Source organism: Gossypium hirsutum, chromosome D12, assembly GCF_007990345.1.
Source record: "Gossypium hirsutum isolate 1008001.06 chromosome D12, Gossypium_hirsutum_v2.1, whole genome shotgun sequence".
NCBI lineage: Eukaryota > Viridiplantae > Streptophyta > Magnoliopsida > Malvales > Malvaceae > Gossypium > Gossypium hirsutum.
In genome coordinates, this window is record NC_053448.1 from 10,975,885 (window position 1) to 10,994,656 (window position 18,772).

At 36.0% G+C, this 18,772-nt stretch overlaps 5 protein-coding genes and 1 non-coding gene across 14 annotated transcripts; 4 read left to right on the forward strand and 2 right to left on the reverse strand.

The window, feature by feature from the left end:
• Positions 1-1,549: 1,549 nt before the first annotated feature.
• LOC107945812 (B-box zinc finger protein 18) lies at positions 1,550-4,247 on the forward strand. Of its 2 annotated transcripts, XR_005922369.1 has the most exons (6): positions 1,550-2,029; positions 2,537-2,633; positions 2,757-2,872; positions 2,968-3,186; positions 3,293-3,752; positions 3,881-4,247. XR_005922369.1 is itself a non-coding variant. In XM_016879953.2 (5 exons), the coding sequence occupies exons 1-5, from the start codon at positions 1,937-1,939 to the stop codon at positions 4,025-4,027; spliced, it is 672 nt and encodes a 223-aa protein (XP_016735442.1). In that variant the 5' UTR covers positions 1,550-1,936; the 3' UTR covers positions 4,028-4,247. The 2 variants fall into 2 exon arrangements, 1 of the variants encoding a protein (XP_016735442.1); XM_016879953.2 differs by lacking the exon at positions 3,293-3,752.
• Positions 4,248-4,406: 159 nt separating this feature from the next.
• On the reverse strand, positions 4,407-6,692 carry LOC107945811 (fructose-bisphosphate aldolase 1, chloroplastic). The gene is made up of 6 exons (XM_016879952.2): positions 6,066-6,692; positions 5,675-5,944; positions 5,473-5,582; positions 5,212-5,302; positions 4,856-5,125; positions 4,407-4,769 (listed from the first exon to the last, which is right to left on the reverse strand). The coding sequence occupies exons 1-6, from the start codon at positions 6,234-6,236 to the stop codon at positions 4,491-4,493; spliced, it is 1,191 nt and encodes a 396-aa protein (XP_016735441.1). The 5' UTR covers positions 6,237-6,692; the 3' UTR covers positions 4,407-4,490.
• Positions 6,693-7,539: 847 nt separating this feature from the next.
• On the reverse strand, positions 7,540-10,504 carry LOC107945813 (protein CHAPERONE-LIKE PROTEIN OF POR1, chloroplastic). Of its 6 annotated transcripts, none has more exons than XM_041108454.1 (5): positions 10,167-10,504; positions 9,507-9,666; positions 9,324-9,424; positions 8,255-8,705; positions 7,540-7,924 (listed from the first exon to the last, which is right to left on the reverse strand). In XM_041108454.1, the coding sequence occupies exons 2-5, from the start codon at positions 9,650-9,652 to the stop codon at positions 7,768-7,770; spliced, it is 855 nt and encodes a 284-aa protein (XP_040964388.1). In that variant the 5' UTR covers positions 9,653-9,666; positions 10,167-10,504; the 3' UTR covers positions 7,540-7,767. The 6 variants fall into 6 exon arrangements, with proteins under 6 accessions (XP_040964388.1, XP_040964391.1, XP_040964392.1 ...); XM_041108457.1 differs by having other exon boundaries at positions 8,255-8,699; positions 10,167-10,411; XM_041108458.1 differs by having other exon boundaries at positions 8,255-8,699; positions 9,324-9,418; positions 10,167-10,277.
• On the forward strand, positions 10,333-10,405 carry TRNAE-CUC (transfer RNA glutamic acid (anticodon CUC)). Its single transcript has one exon. It is a non-coding gene; the product is annotated as a tRNA-Glu (tRNA).
• A 1,923-nt stretch (positions 10,505-12,427) lies between the features above and the next one.
• On the forward strand, positions 12,428-14,786 carry LOC107945814 (probable pectinesterase 53). 2 transcript variants are annotated; one of them, XM_016879956.2, is made up of 4 exons: positions 12,428-13,153; positions 13,245-13,434; positions 13,585-14,027; positions 14,126-14,786. In XM_016879956.2, exons 1-4 carry the CDS (start codon positions 12,852-12,854, stop codon positions 14,274-14,276), a joined length of 1,086 nt encoding a protein of 361 aa, XP_016735445.1. In that variant the 5' UTR covers positions 12,428-12,851; the 3' UTR covers positions 14,277-14,786. The 2 variants fall into 2 exon arrangements, with proteins under 2 accessions (XP_016735445.1, XP_016735446.1); XM_016879957.2 differs by having other exon boundaries at positions 12,501-13,153; positions 13,585-13,997.
• Positions 14,787-15,471: 685 nt separating this feature from the next.
• LOC107945816 (protein FMP32, mitochondrial) lies at positions 15,472-18,135 on the forward strand. 2 transcript variants are annotated; one of them, XM_016879959.2, is made up of 8 exons: positions 15,472-16,133; positions 16,234-16,365; positions 16,521-16,580; positions 17,232-17,308; positions 17,415-17,471; positions 17,555-17,621; positions 17,723-17,786; positions 17,951-18,135. In XM_016879959.2, exons 1-8 carry the CDS (start codon positions 15,900-15,902, stop codon positions 17,962-17,964), a joined length of 705 nt encoding a protein of 234 aa, XP_016735448.1. In that variant the 5' UTR covers positions 15,472-15,899; the 3' UTR covers positions 17,965-18,135. The 2 variants fall into 2 exon arrangements, with proteins under 2 accessions (XP_016735448.1, XP_016735447.1); XM_016879958.2 differs by having other exon boundaries at positions 17,723-18,135.
• Positions 18,136-18,772: the final 637 nt, after the last annotated feature.

An 18,772-nucleotide genomic window follows, 5' to 3' on the forward strand; every position in this document is an offset into this window, starting at 1 on the left:
TGATAGAATATAAATGTAACAAAATGTTATACTAAGAACATTAAAAAAAATTGAGTGAACAAATTTATCACATTTATAGTATGATAAGTTATATGTTCTTCTTGAAACCTTAAAACAACAATTTTACAATTTTGTTTGAATCGGACTAAATTAGGAATCAATTGGGGGTATCGGTTCAGTAAAAGGTATAAAATCAGTTGACTCGTGGTATGGATCGATTGAATTAGGCCTATATGTTTTTAATATTTTTATTTTTGTAAATATTTTAATAATTTATTTTCTTCGAATTATCTGGATCTATTGAACTGAGAACCAATAGTCTAACTGGCTCGACCATTGATCTAATTCTAAAAATATTGTATTTTTATGGAAAGTGAAAGTAGAAAAATTTAAGAATTTTTTGTAGGCGGGAGAATTTAGTTTTTTTAGAGAATCTTTAGTGAAAATAAAAGAGAATAGAGTGAAGTATTTATAAAAACACTGCCTTGCAACTTATGAGTATCGACAATGACTCAAGAATTATTGCTTCTGGCCCCAACTACATGTGTATTACAGTTAGGAATATGAATTGCATGAAGAATTTATATATCATAATATGAATATTAAAATAATCCTCCAAAGAATAGAAAAAAGTTTGAAAATTACATATTTAAAAAAAATAAAATTATTCTTACAAGATTTTAATAAAAAGATCCCACTTTCTGAAGTTCATAGGTGCTTTTGTAGGTGGGCAAAGAATAATAAGTCTTGTTTAACTAATAGAAGGATAGAAGTTGACAATAAGGCATCTACTTTAATATAAAGAGAAATATTGGTGTTCGAAATGCAATTGTTTGCCACCTCTGACTTTTATTATTATTATTAAAATTAATCATTCATTCTGTTTTAAACCCCATCCTTATCCACCTTAGCCCATAGCAGTGGACCAATACTAAATAATTTTGGTAACTTCAATTTTACCATGATTGTAGTTGAACCTTCATTGTGCAGGGTGAAATATGTCAACTTTTATCCTTTTGTTATTGCTTTAATACATAAACTTAGATAATTGATATTTATTATTAGACCATAAATTGTCAAAAAAAAAAAGACAAAAAGAAAAACTTTTCAAAAAATAACTCTTTGAGATTATATTATTGAAAAGGATAATTATAAAGTTGAAATAATTAATTTTCATAAAATATAAAAGACACATGAAAAGTACATTTGTCATAAAAGAAAAAATCTAGATAGTATTAAATGGGATACAACCATCCTACCAAAGGATTTGGGAATTGTATAACAATCATAGAAACGAGATATGCTTCCTTACAAGGTATCATCAGCCAGACAGCCCACTTTATAAGAGAAGATGGTTTGAGTGCTTTATGACAACTTCACAAAATTCCCTGCTCACACCACCATCTCACCATGGGTGTCTACACGTAAGTTAAACTGGAAAGAAGAGAAAAAACAGGGTCCCATTGCAGATACGTGAGTGGTGAGCAAGAGACGCGCTCAACCACTCAAAACTAATAAAAGCCAAGCCTCTCTTGAAAACTTGTGGTGCTCATCTCATCAAGGGATCAAAGCAAATACCCAAATCAATCAAACCAAACTTTAATAACACCTCTATCATTATTTCATTTGTTGTCTTTGTTGCCACCTCTAATCTTTTCCTAGTATTATAAAAGAAAAGAAAAACATATATTATTTTTTCTCCCTTATCACCAGTCCTAGTCTTTGCCTGCCATCATCATCATTATCACTAACCAACCCCAACAACAGCGGCCTCTACTTATCATATTCATTTGATTATAAAACTGGCTTGTTTTCATTTGCTTTTTACTTGGGGTGGTTCTTTTGTTTCTGGGGTGTCTTGTTATTATTTTCTGTAAAAAAGAGAGAGGAATAGTTTTGCTGGTGGATTGGGAGAGAATGAGAGTGAGAGAGAATTATGCGAATCCTTTGCGATGCTTGTGAAAGTGCTCCTGCTATTGTCTTCTGTGCTGCGGATGAAGCTGCTCTTTGCCGTGCCTGTGATGAAAAGGTTGGTTCTTTCTTCAATTGATTCTAGTTTTCATGTAAATATACATCCCGGGGGGGGGGGGTCTGTTTTACCTGTTAAATGGACCCCCCACCCCATGTGGGATTTTGTAGTCTGTTGTTCTTCTGTTTAGGAGGCAGGATTTTGACATGGTTGCATGAAAGTCCAATTGTTTATTTCTAGATACTTGGCAGAATCTGGTTTTCCATTAAACCCAACTAAAGGTCCCTCTTTTCTTCTTCAAAATTGAGTCTTTTAAGCGCTTTCTTCTGTACTACTTACTTCTAGCATAAGCAAGCAACTGTTCAGACTATTCTTTCTATAAACTCTCAGCTGGAATTGCAAATATTGATAAAAATATATTGCTATATCTTTTGATTTTATTCATCTCAAAAACCTCGTTTGCATTGTTAGCAAAAGGATGCTTCTTCAAACTTGTTATGGATTAGATTTTCAATTCTTTCGTTGTTATAGATTGCAGGTGAAAAACTTAACCCTTGCTTTAAACAGGTGCACATGTGCAATAAACTTGCTAGCCGACATGTCCGGGTTGGTTTGGCAAATCCCAGTGATGTTCCTCGCTGTGACATATGTGAAAATGCACCTGGTATGCAGGTGTCTTTTTGTCTTTTCCTTTCATTATAGTGCTTTGCTTTGTTGCTATATCAGCTCCATTAGAAGTTTCAAGTTTCTTAAACTTACGTTCATCATCTCTTGGCTACCAATGTAGCATTCTTTGACTGCGAGATAGATGGAAGTTCCCTTTGTTTGCAATGTGATATGGTTGTACATGTTGGAGGTAAAAGAACTCATGGAAGAAATCTTCTATTAAGGCAGAGAGTAGAGGTTTGTTACTTAATCTCTGTAAAGAATTTGGGTCATATATTCCCTCCTGGAGTTTTAATGTGCCATTGGAATTTGATTTCTCGTCCTTTATATAGTTTCCAGGGGATAAACCTGCTCATATAGATGAGACCAGAAGAGGCCAAAATCATCCACGTAAAACACCTGTTGGAGAGAAGCAACAAAATCACAAGGTCTCTCCTGTTCATGGGGCAGATGCTGCTGCTGCTGCTGTTGGCCATCTTGAAACCGATACTAAAATGATAGATTTAAATATGAAGCCTCATCGAATACATGGGCAAGCCTCAAACAATCAGGTTAGAACTACTCTTTAACTATTTTCTATACCTATATAAACATGCTTATCTTTTTCTTTCACTGCATTTGAAACACATGATGTAATTGTTCTTTCAACATGTTTAGGGGTAATATCTGCAATTATTTGTTAAGGAGTGTGACTAAGAGGCTGTCTTGGTTGGAACTTGGAAGCCCTCTGCTTTTTCATTTGCAACGGCGATGCGGTTGTTTCAATATCCATGGAAAGATTCAAAACTATGTATGAGGATTGTATGACTTCTCAATCGGATTGCAGAATCGGGCTGAGAGGATAGATATGTAAAATTCATAAAAGGGTGTTGGAGATCTTCATAAAGTTCATGAGGTCAAATGGAGGATGATAGAATTTAAAACAGAAAATGTTGTACCTTAAAGAATAATTGGCTTGTATTAACAAAGACTAAGATAATATTTTTGGAATTTCTCCAAAAGATAATGATCTCAGTGCTAGTTGAGTTGTTTTAGTTCTTGGAAGTATTGACAGTTTCATTGTTGACAAACATCTGCTTGGTTTTTAAGTCCAACTGAGAGAATTCATTGATGAATGGTACATTTGTGGATTCCATAATGTTATTAAACAGTCTTGTAAATTTTTTTTTGTTTGACTTCATAAAGCAAATAGGACTATTTGAGAATGACTGTGATTAATACTTGAGTAATGCCATACTTGTATAGGAGGACGGCCCAAATAACCAGACCCTGATGCAAGTTATGTATGGAAAACATTACAGATGTGGGATTCCCATTTCAGCCTATAGATGGGCCAAGAAACTGATAAGGATAAGGAGAAGCAGATGGAGCACTGATGATGACAAATGGTAGCAGAAGGGATGGAGGCCAACAACATATGTTGAAGCAACGTCTAGACATGTAAGACTCTTCGTTACAGTTTGAAATAAGGGCATGGACAATTTCAGTATAACAGAATATCTTCTCATAGTAGCCAGGTTGGGCCTGAGTTATGTCATGTGAGCATTCTTCCTAAATATTCAAAACCTTGTCTGTATCTGATATGGGTGTTAATGCACTTGTCTTATTTTCCTGAGGATGAGCAAAGTTATGGTTGAAGTCACATTTTGCAGTTAGATTAGCATTCCACGTGCAAGTATCACAGAGCTCATATTAGTTTTTGTATGGATTGGTCTAATTCTTATGCTTTAACATAATTATTAAGAGGGAAAAAAAGGGGAAAACCAAGGAGTTTATAATGAAAGATCAGTGTTCTGCTCTTTCAATTAAATTTTCAGTGCAGGAAATTCATAGAGCTGTTGAAGATACAAACATGCTAATAGACATAACCCTTGACAAACATTCCTTGCTTGGCCTCCTCTGACTCTCCTTTGCCGGTGTACTTTCCGAGTTGAGCAAGAGAGTTGGCCTTTGCTCGGATGAGCAGCACTTCCTGAGCATCCTTCACATTCTCAGGTCTGCCTCCCCACTTCTTCAGGCAAGTGTTTTGAAGGGCTCTTGCATATGAGAATGACACATGCCATGGGTTTGGAGCTTGGTTCATTGCATTCAAGTTCAAGGTAGCCTCAACTTCAGACTGCCCACCAGACAAAAACTGCCAAAAAAATGCAACCAAACAACCATTAGCTGCTAAGTTTCCTCTAGGCATGTTAAATAACTTATATTATAGTAGCCAATTACCATGATTCCAGGGACAGCTGGAGGGATTCTTTGGCGGAGGAGGCTGAGGGTGTAATCAGCAACTTGTTGAGGAGTAGCCCTGTCCTTGCACTCCGCACCGGGAGTGACCATACTTGGCTTGAGGAGGATACCTTCAAACATCACATTGTTCTGGGCAAGATAGAAGAAAACCTCAGCCCATACCTTTTTGGCTACTTCGAAAGTCCTGTCAATTCCGTGATCACCATCAAGCAAGATCTCTGGCTCAACAATTGGAACCAATCCATTGTCCTGCATGACCAAACATCCAAAAGACTATCTAGTGCCAAAGAAAATGCAATTGAGACAGTACTGTGATAAAATTTAGTTTATCTTACCTGGGAGATGGCGGCATAGCGAGCGAGTCCCCAGGCTGCTTCCTTCACAGCAAGTTCAGTTGGTCCATTGGGAATGCTTACCACAGTACGCCTATAATAACATTTGGAAGCATGTCTTTACTAATAGCATAAACATAACGAATGAATGAGAATATATGTATGTAATCCTTATGTCACTTGTCTGTATGAATAACACAAGGGAAACGCTAACGTTAAACTGAAAAAATTTTGAACGGAGGGCCATATGAAGAAAAACCTCACCATTTTGCAAAACGAGCTCCTTGTTGGTAGTATGCAGCTGAACGTGGAGCGAGGCCATCAAGACCTTGGCACCATGACTCGTTGTTTGAGCCAGCCAGTGGAACAAGACCCTGTAGGGTTTATATTATCATGCTCCTAGTAACATATACAACTTAGAATTAAAAAACAGATGTTCCTCCACAAAATGGGGCATGAGATTTACCTTGTCGACCTTGATACCGGGGACTATGTTCTGCTCAACAAGAACATCAACCATCTTCTTGCCATCAATTGTGGTTTGATAGAGGGTTTCCTCAAAGAGGATGGCACCAGAGATGTACTGACCAAGGCCAGGAGCTGAAACAAGCAACGTCCTGTAGGCTTGGCGGTTAGCCTCTGTGTTTTCTAGCCCGATTGAGGCCAAACGTTTCCCACAGGTAGCGTTGGACTCATCCATGGCCAAAATTCCACGGCCAGGAGAAGCAATAGCTTTCTACAAACATCCAACAATTAGTAAAATCATTGTTCTTTCTTTCAGCAAATGCTCAGTTTCTTAGTATTAGCATATATCTTAAGCAAGTCGTGGAAGAGGTTAGAACTATATGAACACTTACAGCAGTCTTGACAAGCTCATCGGCATATGAGCTTGCACGCACAGTTAGTCCAGAGGGTGCAACAGGGTGGCACCTCACCGCAGAAGTGGAAGGTTGGCGAAGGGTGTGACCCTTAACCCACTCAGACTTGTCTAAAACTGGTGAAGTCTTGAGGAGAGAAGCAGAGGCCATGGTTTTGCGTTTTCAGTGCTTTCTCTTATCTCTCAGCTCAAGCTTTTTTGACACAACGTTTAGGCTCCAAGTCTCTAAATTATAGTTGATAGCCCCTGCCAAGAGATATCTTGTATGAGGCTGTTATACATGGGCCAATCATCAACTGATATGATGGATGCTTACTTGGCAACTTGGTATGGCAGAGGTGTGGCTGATATGGGGTAGGGGTTTAAGACATACATATCTTGTGGAATTTGTCTTGAAATAAAAGGTTGAAATTTCTCAAATTTGTAAAACCAGGAAAATAAAAATGAAATCAATGCCAAAACCCTGATCTTTTTAGTAGCTGTTTGATTTTTGTTAGTTATTATTTTGTGTTTTTTTCTTTCTTAAAATCACCCAAAAGGCAAGATGCAGACAACCTACTAAAAGGGTTGTAAACACCTTTGGAATATTTATATTTTTCTTCTGATTAACCAGCAAATTAACTTCCTGCTCGAAACCAATTTGATGCATTCATTATCTTTCAAATAAAGAAATCAAGTTGTAGAGTCTCCTGGTTACAAACATGCCGATGGGAAGTGAAGATGAACATAAATAAATGACAATAGTCTCAATGCTTCAAGCACCTCTTCTGCATGCACCAAAAACACGTATAGTATAGTATAGTATAGTATAGTATAGTATAGTATAGTATAGTATAGTATAGTATAGTATAGTATTTTGAAGCAACAGGTGGCCAGTGACCACTAATTCTGCAGCCTTACGACAAGGTGCAAACTTGTCTGACATGGACAGTTTCAATCAATTCTCTAACAATTGTAAGGGGAACAGGTAAAGAATCAGCGGTAGCCTCATTGATTACCTCAAGCTGCAGAAGTGAGCTAATGACCAAGCAATTCTCTTGTAGACATCAAAGGCCCCATAATCAAAAGATCTGGAAACTGTATGCATATGGAAAATGCAACTAATAAAACAAATAAGCAGACACCATTGATTGTGAAGAGAAAAGCTCCTCAAAAGGACATCAAGGAATCATTGTGGAACAGATTCAGACACCATGCAACTAAAAATCCTCAAAACACTTATGAACAATCGCACGGCTATTCTCAGCCGCTAAATCTCTGGGGCATCTTAGAGCTCAGGTTATTCAAATTAAGCATGTATAAACTTCTGTCTAACCAATTCTCAACCCCACAAACAAATTCTCAGTTCATTTAAAAAAAGAAAATCTAGAGAAAGATTCCACGGCAATTTAGAATCTTAGTCACAAAGATGGGAAAAGAACATGAAGTAAAAGCATGTAAGAAACCACAAGTCAGAAAATCAACAACCTATCTTTACTTTGAACTGGTTTTACATTTTTTACCAGTCAACAAAAAAAATTTATCCACAAACTATGCTTTAGTATCAATGCCCAAAGTAGAAATATGACACAGCTCTCATAAGCTAATATAACATGATCAATGAGCTACTACCAAGAAAATCTTTGGTTATCCATTACTTCAAAATTGGGAGTCTATAATAAGAAAAACCTGGTGCTTTAGCACTACTTAAGATATGTAGATGAAACCCAGAGTAGCACATAGGTAATCAATGATGTCAGCACTTCAAAACTCCTTGGGCCCTTAAGAATAGGAATAGGTGGAATCACTGATACCATCAAGAAGGTTCCCAGAAACCAGGAGAATATAAAAGCTCCAGCCCTGCAATGCAGCAACAAATTGATTACTAAAGCATGTTAACGTTCCAACAATTTAGGGTTCAATAGCAAAGATGTTTGAGGAATGCGTTTAGAAGAGGCGAGACAACATGAAATGAAGCTGTTTGCTAACCATAGATCATAGATGGAAGGATCTCTAAGGAACATTCATCTTCTTGACAAGTATTAAGCAGTGATGTTAATCTCATAGCCGACTAAAATCAGTATTATAATGAGGGTTAAAGAGAAAAGAAGAAAGGAGAAAATACCTTGAAAAGAAATATCAAGGGTACCATGTTACATTTTAGGTTAACACCATAAAGTTATCACATACCCATAAAGTAGAGTTCGGATTTTGCTCTTCAACCGATCATGTATGAAATAGAAGGTAGCTATCAGTGATATAGCTACTTGCAGGGTTGGGCCTTCTTCAGTTGGGAATAGAACAGTGAGAACTCCAAGCACTATAAATGCTATGGATGTTTTTACAATGAACTTAGTGGCTGGAGTTTGGAATCTGCTTGTCACAGCCTGTACAACTCGGGATTGTTTGACTTCCCTGACCTTTTTCTTGATGTCAATTTTTGGGTTCTTCCTTTCATAGAACTTCTGCATAATTATTTTGTCATGGGCTGCTTCAATTGCATCCACACTTGGTTTGTGCCCCCCATATTTACTAATAAGGAAGTTCCGTGCCGCTTGAATTTCGTCTTCTGAAGCCTCCCTGCTTATTCCTAGCCGTTTGTATGGGTCCCGAACATTAATTCTAGGAAACATAGCTGCTCCTGCAAAGGCAGTTATTGAATAAATTCCATAAGGCAAATGCCTTTTAACAATACATATCAAAGTTCAATAAAATGGGGTCAGCAACAATAAATCAGGAAAAAAGTACAATTCAGTGGAACAATTCTCCATAAGCAAAGAGCAATTTGTAGGCTCCCGGCAAACACACAAATAAGAGGTATATCCAAGTTGATTAAGAAACCAACAATGTCAGGGTTAAACTACCTTCATGCTCAAAGAACAAAAGCTATGCGACAGCTGAGCTTACAGTATATCCGAATCACAAAGAAATTATTCAATCTTGAACTCAGAATCAGCTATCACCGACTTATGAAAGGATATACACTTACTAAGATAATTTCCCCTCAATCATCGATCCAAAGAAACGATTAAATATACATCAATGCAACATAGTTGCTAGTTTAAACTTTACACCATGTGCAACATCTCTTCAAGGCAGAAACTAGCAAGTAAAAAAGGTTTTTCAAATTGTTTCAACTTCCAACGTAAGGTTATTAACATAGCATGTGTACTTATTCAAAGCTAATCAAAACAATAAATCCAAAATGAAAAAAAGGAAAAAAAGAAAAAGGTTCAGTCCTTGTAATGAATATTACCACCTGATTCACTAGCCATATCGCCATAGGAAGCATCCATTGCACATTTGATCAGATGAGTTTTCTGCATCTTCCACCTTCTGAAAGAAACTGTCAACCTACTTCTGCACCATAATACAAAAAAAAAGATCATGGCATCACATAACCAAACCCAAAGTTTACTAGTTCATGTTACTAAAGCACTACCTTTCAAGATGAAGCTTGCCAAATTTTGCCTTAGGTTTGCTGGCAATTGGAGTAGATGGAACTTGCCTGCACACCAACCCTTGATTGCAGTCAGGTAGCCGAAGGCAACATCTTGAGGGACTGGCAATCAGTCCAGAGACACTCATTTTTATAATACTCGCTGTTTTCCATGAAAAAAAAGCCTTAATTAGCCACATTATGTGGCAACTTGAATTGAATAAAAGGTTATAAAAACAAAAGTTAGAATGCCAGAATGCCTATTTTACATCCTCTGTAAACTTAAGCAGTATACTCCATTACATTGAATCTAATATGAATTCATTCATTCATCCTCCTTGACAACATCTAAAAGGAACATTTCGTTTCTTTTCCTACGACTCAATCAATAGTGTAGCTTGAAAATCCTTAAGAATATACAATCAAAACGCTAATCAGAGAAACGACCCATTATCAACCCAACTATACTTTAGCTAAAATCGCAGGAACGAAGGGCTAGAAAGCAATTAACTTTTCCACATCAATTGAGAACTAAAGGCCAACGGCCGCATGAATGTAAGAATAATTCAACCCATGGCTCACAGATTATTCGGTGTTACACAGTAAGCATTCAGAAGCCGAAATCAAAGTGCTTGGGAAAGATATTGAGGAGAAAAAACATACCTTGTTGAGATGACTGAAAATACAAAGTCGGGTCGAGCTAGAAAGTGTTGTAATGGATAGGGAAGCAGAGTGTGAGAAACATGGGGAAACAAACTAAACCCTGCTTACCACCCTCTGACAAGTAATTAATAAATACATAAAGACAAAAATAGTTCTACATCATCAATCCGTTGTAGTCTAGTTGGTTAGGATACTCGGCTCTCACCCGAGAGACCCGGGTTCAAGTCCCGGCAACGGAAATATTTTGCTTATTTTTGTTCTTTTCCCCATTTTGCTTGCTTTTATTTTTGTTTGTTTGTTTGTTTTTTTTTTTCATTTTACTTGCTTACTTTGTTACTGGTATGGGTTTTTGTTACTGCTTGCTTACTTTTATTTTTGCTTTTTTTTGTTCTTTTTGCTTGCTTACTTTGTAACTACTGGTACGGGTTTTTGTTACTCATCATTCTATTGGATGTTTGATTGCTGCTAAGATATAGATATGGCTGAATTGTGTTTCTCTTTTCGCCACACAAGAGTATGCGAAGGTTTAAATTCTGCCACTCTGTCTCAGTAAAGGTAAGTAATTGGAAATAAGGCAGCAGGGAGGTCCTACAACAATAAACAAGAAAGATGCACCACACAATTCAAAGCCTCTAAGACACATGACCAAATCAAAAGTTGGCTCAAAACCTGCAAATTGTCTTTGTTTATCTATCCTTGTTTTCTCTGCTTATTTTCGAGTTTCCAGTCCCTATTCAGATGTTTCAAAAGAAAAAAATTTGTTTCATGTTTGCTTTAAGCAGATTTGATATAACAATGAAACCAAAGATCCAAACCCGGACTTTTCCGGATTATTAATGTTATTATCATTCATAATTATAATGTTAATATATATTTGTACGAATCTCTAGATTGTATGAATTGAAGCAAAACTTGGTAATAGTTTGAGACGAGAAAAGAGGTAAAATTTTCATCGTATTCCAATTAGGGTGAGCAAAATTCGATTTGATTCGAAAAAAATTGAAAAAAAATTTTGAATTTTCAATTTCAAGTTAAACGAATCGAGTTATTCAAATTAATCGAGTTATTCGAGTTAGCTCGAATTTTTTTTAAATTTCGGGTTTGAATCGAGTTTAGTTTTTGAATTCGAATAACTCGAATAATTCGAATAAACCGAATATCAACTATAATAATTTACCTTATTACTCCAAACTGCTAAACCTCTTCGCTTTCCTCCCAAAACTTTTACTTCCTCCCACTTTTTCTCATAACTTTTGTTCCCCTCCCATCCTACCCCCTTCTACCCCAAAAATCATCCAAAATTTTTTTTTCTAAACCTAAATAATAATTTTATTTATATCTACTATTTATATTATTAAATTAAATTCCACATTTTGTACTATTTATATTATTGAATTGTTTTATCATATTGGATATTTATAATTTTTTTGCTAAAATTGAATTATTAATGATGTCATAAATATTCGTGTTAAAATTTTATATTGGTATCAGTTTCACATTTCATCTTCAAGATAATTTTTATTAAAAAATCACATTTTTTTACATTTAATATATTTTTTAATTTCAAAATACATAATGACAAGAATCAGAAAATAATTGAAACAACTAAGCAAGCAAAGAAGTTAACTTGTATATAAAATATTAATAAATAAATTATAAGGAGATTAAAGTTAATAACAAATTTGATTACGGTGGGCAAATTTGATTACGGTGGATGACAGTGATTATAAGGGCCTAAAATATTTTTCTTAATTTAACTCGAATAAATATAATCGATTCGATTCGAATTCCAGCTCATTCGACTCGATTCATTCCAGAAAATTATAAAACGAGTTAAAATAATAAAATATGATTCATCAACTTGATTAACTTAAAATTTTTTCATTTAATTCGATCTGAGAAAGGGGTATCCTTTTTTCTTATTGTTCCACGCCTGTGCCCGGTAACAATATCGTTTGCATTGGTTCTTTCTGTTAGGTCATTAGCAACCTACAAATAGGAAGAGACATTAAATATGGTCCACCTCCATTATTTATGTTGTCTACTTTCTGCACCACTTTCCATTCATACCCAAAATGTCAAAGCGCAGTGAAAAGTGAAAACCCCAAGAAATTCCCATGACAAAACTTGTCAGCAATTATTATATCAAAAGTAAATTCTATTGTGTGTTAGTAACTTCACACCAGGATGGATTAACGCGGGTTACTTCTGTTTGGGAGGAAAAGAAGGGAATTGGAAGGGGGTCCATCATCTTCATTTTTGGTATTGGACCTCTTGTTGCTTTCAATCTTGTAATGTATGTTTAAGCTGAAAGTGAAAAATGAAGGGTGAGTACATCCATGATACATTCACGGAATACCCCTAGCAAATGACCTGTGTTGGGATTCTTGCAAATGCCTGGCAAAACCATGAACTGACAAAAATAACCGACTGGAAGTCACCGCTTGGTCTAAAGGGAATGGCAGGTAGGGAGAGCCCATCAAGATACAAGCCAACCCTTGCCAGTCATTAAATTACAACTCCATCATCCTCTTCGGGTTTTTGGGGTCGTTAAATATTCTCTAGCAACCCAAAAGTTTTTAAGTTCAATACCCATGCAATGAGCTCCATTCTCATTTAACTATAAAACCCAGAATCAATCAATGTCCTTCAAGCAGTCCTGGTAGCTTTACTGGCAATTGAAAAATGATAATGAGGCTATTCATGTTTATCTTATTCTTGGGTGGTGCAAGTTTTGAAGTAACCTCAAACAGGCTTAGCCAATATGAGGTGATTGAAAAAGACTATATGAACTGGGTTAAACAAAAGTCTTCGTTCAAGCACTCTCTCTTCGGAAAACCCAAGAACAAATTAAAGCCCTGCTTAACCATAAGAGTAAACAAAAAACCAAGTCTTGCGGAGTTTGCCACAGTGAAAAAGGCTATTAGTTCGATTCCAGTCGTTAATCACTGTCGGGTTGTAATCTCCATTGGAGCAGGAATTTACAGGTAAAATCTAGAGTTTGTTCTATAGCTTTGTTACTTACAGGTGGCAGATAGCCATTTAGTTTCTAATTAGGAATTTGTAATGCAAATGCAGAGAGAAGATTGAAATCCCTGCAACCATGGCTTACATTACAATAGTAGGTGCTGGTGCAGACAAAACCGTGATTGAGTGGGATGACACAGCTGACAAAATGGGGCGGTCAGGCCATTCACTGGGCACCTATGGTTCTGCAACATTCGCCATTAATTCTCCATATTTCATTGCAAAGAACATCACCTTCAAGGTCAGCCATTATCTTTAGATTACAGTCTTATGTCAACTTCCAATTTGAAGCAGTTCTTTCATCCTATATTTATGTTAATCATCAATGTCGTTTTTCTTAGTTCTTTTTCAGCCATAATCTTTATGTTAAGTTGTAGATTGTGTTTGGTAGAACAAAGCACCATTACCGCCGTCAGGTGCATTAGGAAAGCAAGCAGTGGCACTGAGGATATCAGCAGATGCAGCAGCCTTTATCGGTTGCAAGTTTATTGGAGCACAAGATACTCTTTACGATCACATTGGCAGGCACTACTTCAAACGCTGCTACATCCAAGGTTCAGTAGATTTCATATTCGGAAATGGGCTTTCCCTCTATAAACACTGCCACTTGCATGCCGTAACCAACAGCTATGGAGCCTTGACAGCCCAGAAAAGGGAAAGCATGCTTGAGGAAACAGGCTTCTCCTTCGTTAAATGCAAGGTCACGGGGTCGGGCGCCCTCTACCTCGGTCGGGCTTGGGGCGTTTTCTCTAGGGTGGTCTTTGTTTATACTTACATGGACAAGATCATCACCCCTAGAGGATGGTATGATTGGGGAGACAAAAATAGAGAAATGTAAAGAAGAAAAAAAAAGAACCTTCTTTCCCTCATTTGATTAACTCGTCAATTTAGGTAGCTGACAAGTTCGATTAATGTGTCGAATTAAATTGCAGGACTGTGTTTTACGGACAGTATAAGTGCTCAGGACCTGGAGCTCAATTTGGTGGGCGAGTTTCATGGGCGAGAGAACTTACACGACAGGAGGCAAAACCGTTTATTTCAGTTGATTTCATTGATGGGCATAGTTGGCTTTCGGTTTTATGAGGATTCGTATATTCTTCGAGCTCTAGTTTATAAACCAAGTAGTTGTTCAAGTCAACCAACTTGAGCAGAAGCCAACCGACAATGTATTTATCCTCTTACAATGGAAGAATAATTACAAGAACAAATCAATATTTATTTACCATTGATTTCCCATACTGTGTGTGCAACAAATCCGTGTGCTTTAGATGCAGAGGAAGACAGGGAGATGGTTCATGTTAATTTGGAGTGTTGGGGTTTTATCTGGAATATGTAGCTGGCCATAAAATAAAGTAATTGCAGAAATAATGAGCAGAAAGAGTTGTTGGTGGAGGAGGATCAGATGCAGAGTGAATAACCATTTGGTCAACCTGTTGGATTATAAAAAAGTTTAAATTTGTCTGTAGATAGATTTGAATTTGATTTGTTGGAATAATTTGGTCTCTACTGTGAGATGCAGCTAAGTATAAACTTTTCTTGTTTCATTTGTAATCCTTCCTTCATTCATTAATAACACAGAGAGCATTTACTTCATTTTGCTTGTGCTTTCTTTCTTGAGATTCTTGCTTGCTTCACTTACTGTTTTTAAGCGTCAATGTATGTTTTCAAGGGTTCAAATTGGCTTCTGTTTAAGCTTTGTTAGACTAAAATTCAGTCCCGTGACATATGTAGAAACCAGTTTCACTCCTAAAACGTACAAATACAATATATGAGACTCATCCAATCAAAAAATTGGCAAATCGCATATCAACATGTTGGATATGGAAAAAGATCTCTATCTTTAGTTAAAAGTTCAAATATTTCGTGTCAATCACCCGATGAACTAATGTGCACATCAATAATCTATTAATAAATTAATAAAATTTTTAATGATAGTGATTAATTCGAATAATTATTTTAATTAAAATGATTAAATAAAAAATTATAATGATGAAAATGTTTGTATTTTAATTTTAAAGTGACAGATATATGTAATTTATCAAAAATGAAAATTGAACTTTCTTAAATTTGATTTTTACTCTTAATTTTATTTAGGGTTAGGTTGGATGGTCGATTGAATGCGATGCGGTGCGTTTAGTCTACTTTTTTTTTATCTCACACTACAAAATATAATTTCACCGCCACCACTATTTTAACATTTACTGTAGCTAATGTATGACTGCTCATCCAAACTCAACTTTAGTTCCAAAAATAGGATTACTGTCGGAAAAACAGAAAAACAAGCAGATCCCATGATTTAGAAGTTACTAACTTTGAGCCTTTGTGGTCTTGAAAAGTCATAAAGGATTTCTTTCCTTGAAATTAATAGCGATGAAGCCACCGCGAAATATCTTCCATTTCCCGAGACAAGAGCCACCAATGGCATCCCCCCTTTTAGCTAGCATTAGCAATGCCCCCATTACTAAAACTTTCTTTGGCTGCTCAAAATCCCATCCCCATTTTTATCTTCTTCCTCAAACTCTGCGGCAGCAGATACTTGTTGTTTGTGGGTTTCATGTCATTCTAAACCAAATGGTCTTATAACTACTAACCCATCTTTTCCTCTTCTTCTTAAAGCTTTCTCTTCACAATCTGTACGAGATTGGTGGGTTCTTCCTTGGGATTTTCAGTTTGCATTTCTTTTATTCTATTCAAATTTCCCATTTAATGGCCGCCATGGCCGCTTGTAAACGGGTGGGTCAAATCGGACCCAATTCCTGGACGATAGGGGGAGTTAGCAGATTCAAAGGAGTGCTTTCCCCTCTTGATGCCTCGACGTTTCCTCCCTCAGCCATTCGATTGTCACTTTCTCCTTCTCCCTTCTCACAACGGAGACAGGTTTCTCAGCAGCTCGTAAAATCAAATGGAAAGAGATTGTTTCTCATCGACACATTAGCTTTGGTAATTTCAAAGATTTCTTTTTTGTTTTTTTAAAGATGTTGAAAAGATGATACTGGGAAATTTCAATGTTGAGAAAAATGAAAGGGTGCATTATCCTTAGGTTAGGAGATTAGAGGCTGAAGGTCTGCCTTCGAAGCAAGCCGAGGCCATAACAGCTGCCATAACTGAAGTTCTGAATGGCAGCTTGGAAAATCTGTCTCTTTCCGTTGTTTCCAAGTCTGAGATGCAGAAAGTATGGGCTTTTTCTCTTATTCACTTTGCAAAACTTCACTTTTTTGTTACAATGCAAGGCGGTTTATATGGAATAAATCTTATCTGTTTACTTGCTTTTCCCAAATTTTATTCCTATTTTCTTGTATTAACTCGTAAAAGGTTGTCCTTTGGTAGAGTGAAATGACTCAAGAAGCCAATCTTTCCAAGCTAAAGTCAGAAGTTCAAAGTTCTCAGGTATGTACCACTTCTGTACATTGATTATTGTAAGTGGAATCTAAGAACTTATTGATGTTAGTGCTTTTATGTATCTATATGTTTTGTATTAATTGAATCCCTTTAGGTTGAATTGTTTCTTATTGATGGATGAAAGCTGAATTCTTGGCACCTAGCAAATTGCTATCCAAAGTGTTAACATGTTTAGGCTCCTATTCATTCTGTAATAACTTGCTTTGGGACTTTGAAACTTGTTTCCAACTATTAACATTTGATTGCTTGAATGGGAGAAACAGTATAGAATGATGGTTTTAGATTAGATGAAATTGCTTCAGTAAGTTGATTAACAGTGGCCAAACACCAAGGATTATTGTGAGATTTCAAATTAGTCAACTGATGCTCTGCTCTGCCAACAACATGGGTTTCTTTATATTTACACTTCTGTAAAGCTGTACTATTGAAATCAAATTTGAAACATCATTGGTATTAGACCCGATGTTTTCTGTATTATTGATGGGAGCATCTCTTGAGAACTACTTTTTAGGGAAAGAGGAAAAACAGGTAAGTGTTGAATATTAAACAATTCTTGTGATGCTGACCAAGGGTTGGATCTGAGTTGATGCCCCTTTGTCTGTTCACACGAGTGATCTTTTTGAACACTAATTTATGCAGGAGCACCATTTTTCTTTGTTGCAACATGAGAACGAGAAGCTTCGACATGATATAGAGAAGATGCGCAGTGAATTAAGGTCTGGCTTTTGAGTCTAACATGCATCTCCATTTGCCTGTAACAATCTGAATGTGCATATTCCCTATTACGACCATCCCCTGATAAGGGTATTGGTTATGACGCAGACATGAAATCGACAAAGTCACTGCTGAACATAGATTGGATTTGAATCTTGAAAGAGGGTAAGAAAGTGAAAGATACGTTTATGTTCCCATAAAATCCACTCGAAACAGTATAATACATGTGTGTTCTCTAACAACTGCAGGAGAATAAGGGATGAGCTTACAAATCAGAATGCTGTAACATCTAACCTCACTAACAAACTTGATCGGGTTAGTGTTTTTCCGTGAACCAGAAATGGTTTTGGTCTATTTAATTGACTTCATGACATTTTTTTGTTTTCTTTAGTCCTATTATAAAACCTTTTTTTCAGGAAATTCACGCATTAGAGGCTCAATTGGAAGGTGCAAAATATGACTTGATAAAATACTGCATAGGTACACTTGTTTCCATAACTGCTGTTGGTCTTGCTGTAGTTCGTATACTGATGTAAACCTGCAATGTTAGCATACTCAGTATAACCTCAAAAGGGGAAGAAACCGTAGCTCTTTTTATATTTCATTTATTTATTTTCTAATTTTTTCTTTACAATGGAAAACAGCTCATTTCTTGTGAAGCTGTTCTTTTGTGCCATTAGGATCGGAATGGGTGAGGGTTTGGGTAGAGAGAGACATCAAGTTTGAGCCTTAACTCTCCTTTTGCAAAAGGAAGAATACATATATTGGGTGTTCTTTGTTCAAATTTTTTTGAAAAGAAATGAGAAGTCCAATATGATTTTACTAGCTACTTTGAAGTCCTGTTCAACTTTATCACATAAAACCTAAGTGATGGCGGCTATAATTTTATCTATAATTTTATGTGGTGGAGGGGGATCAATTTATAATTATCAATTTTTAATCCGGTACTTCCATCAAATAACCAAATGAATGAATAGACTTTTGCTTTTATTAAAACTAAAACTTTATCTCCTTTAAATTTGATCATGTTATTTTAGATTGAATTGGGTTAAAATCTTACATTCTCCCACTTAGCCAATGAGATAAAACAAAAATTTTAATAGAACAAATGTTGAGCGCACATAAAAAATCTAACACTCATCATCATTATCAAATTATTGTGAAATGCAAATGTAAGTTATGGCGGACATAAAAAAATCTAACACTCGTCATCATTATCAAATTATTGTGAAATGTAAATGTGAGTTATGGCAGTTGTATATAGTTTAAGTTAGGGGTGAGCAAAACTCGATTCGACTCGAAAATATCGAAAAAAATTTGAATTTTGAGTTAAACGAATCGAGTTATTTGAGTTAATCGAGTTATTCAAATCAACTCGAATTTTTTTTTCAAATTTTGAGTTCGAATTGAGTTAAGTTTTCAAATTCGAATAATTCGAATATCAAATTATAATATTTTACATTTTT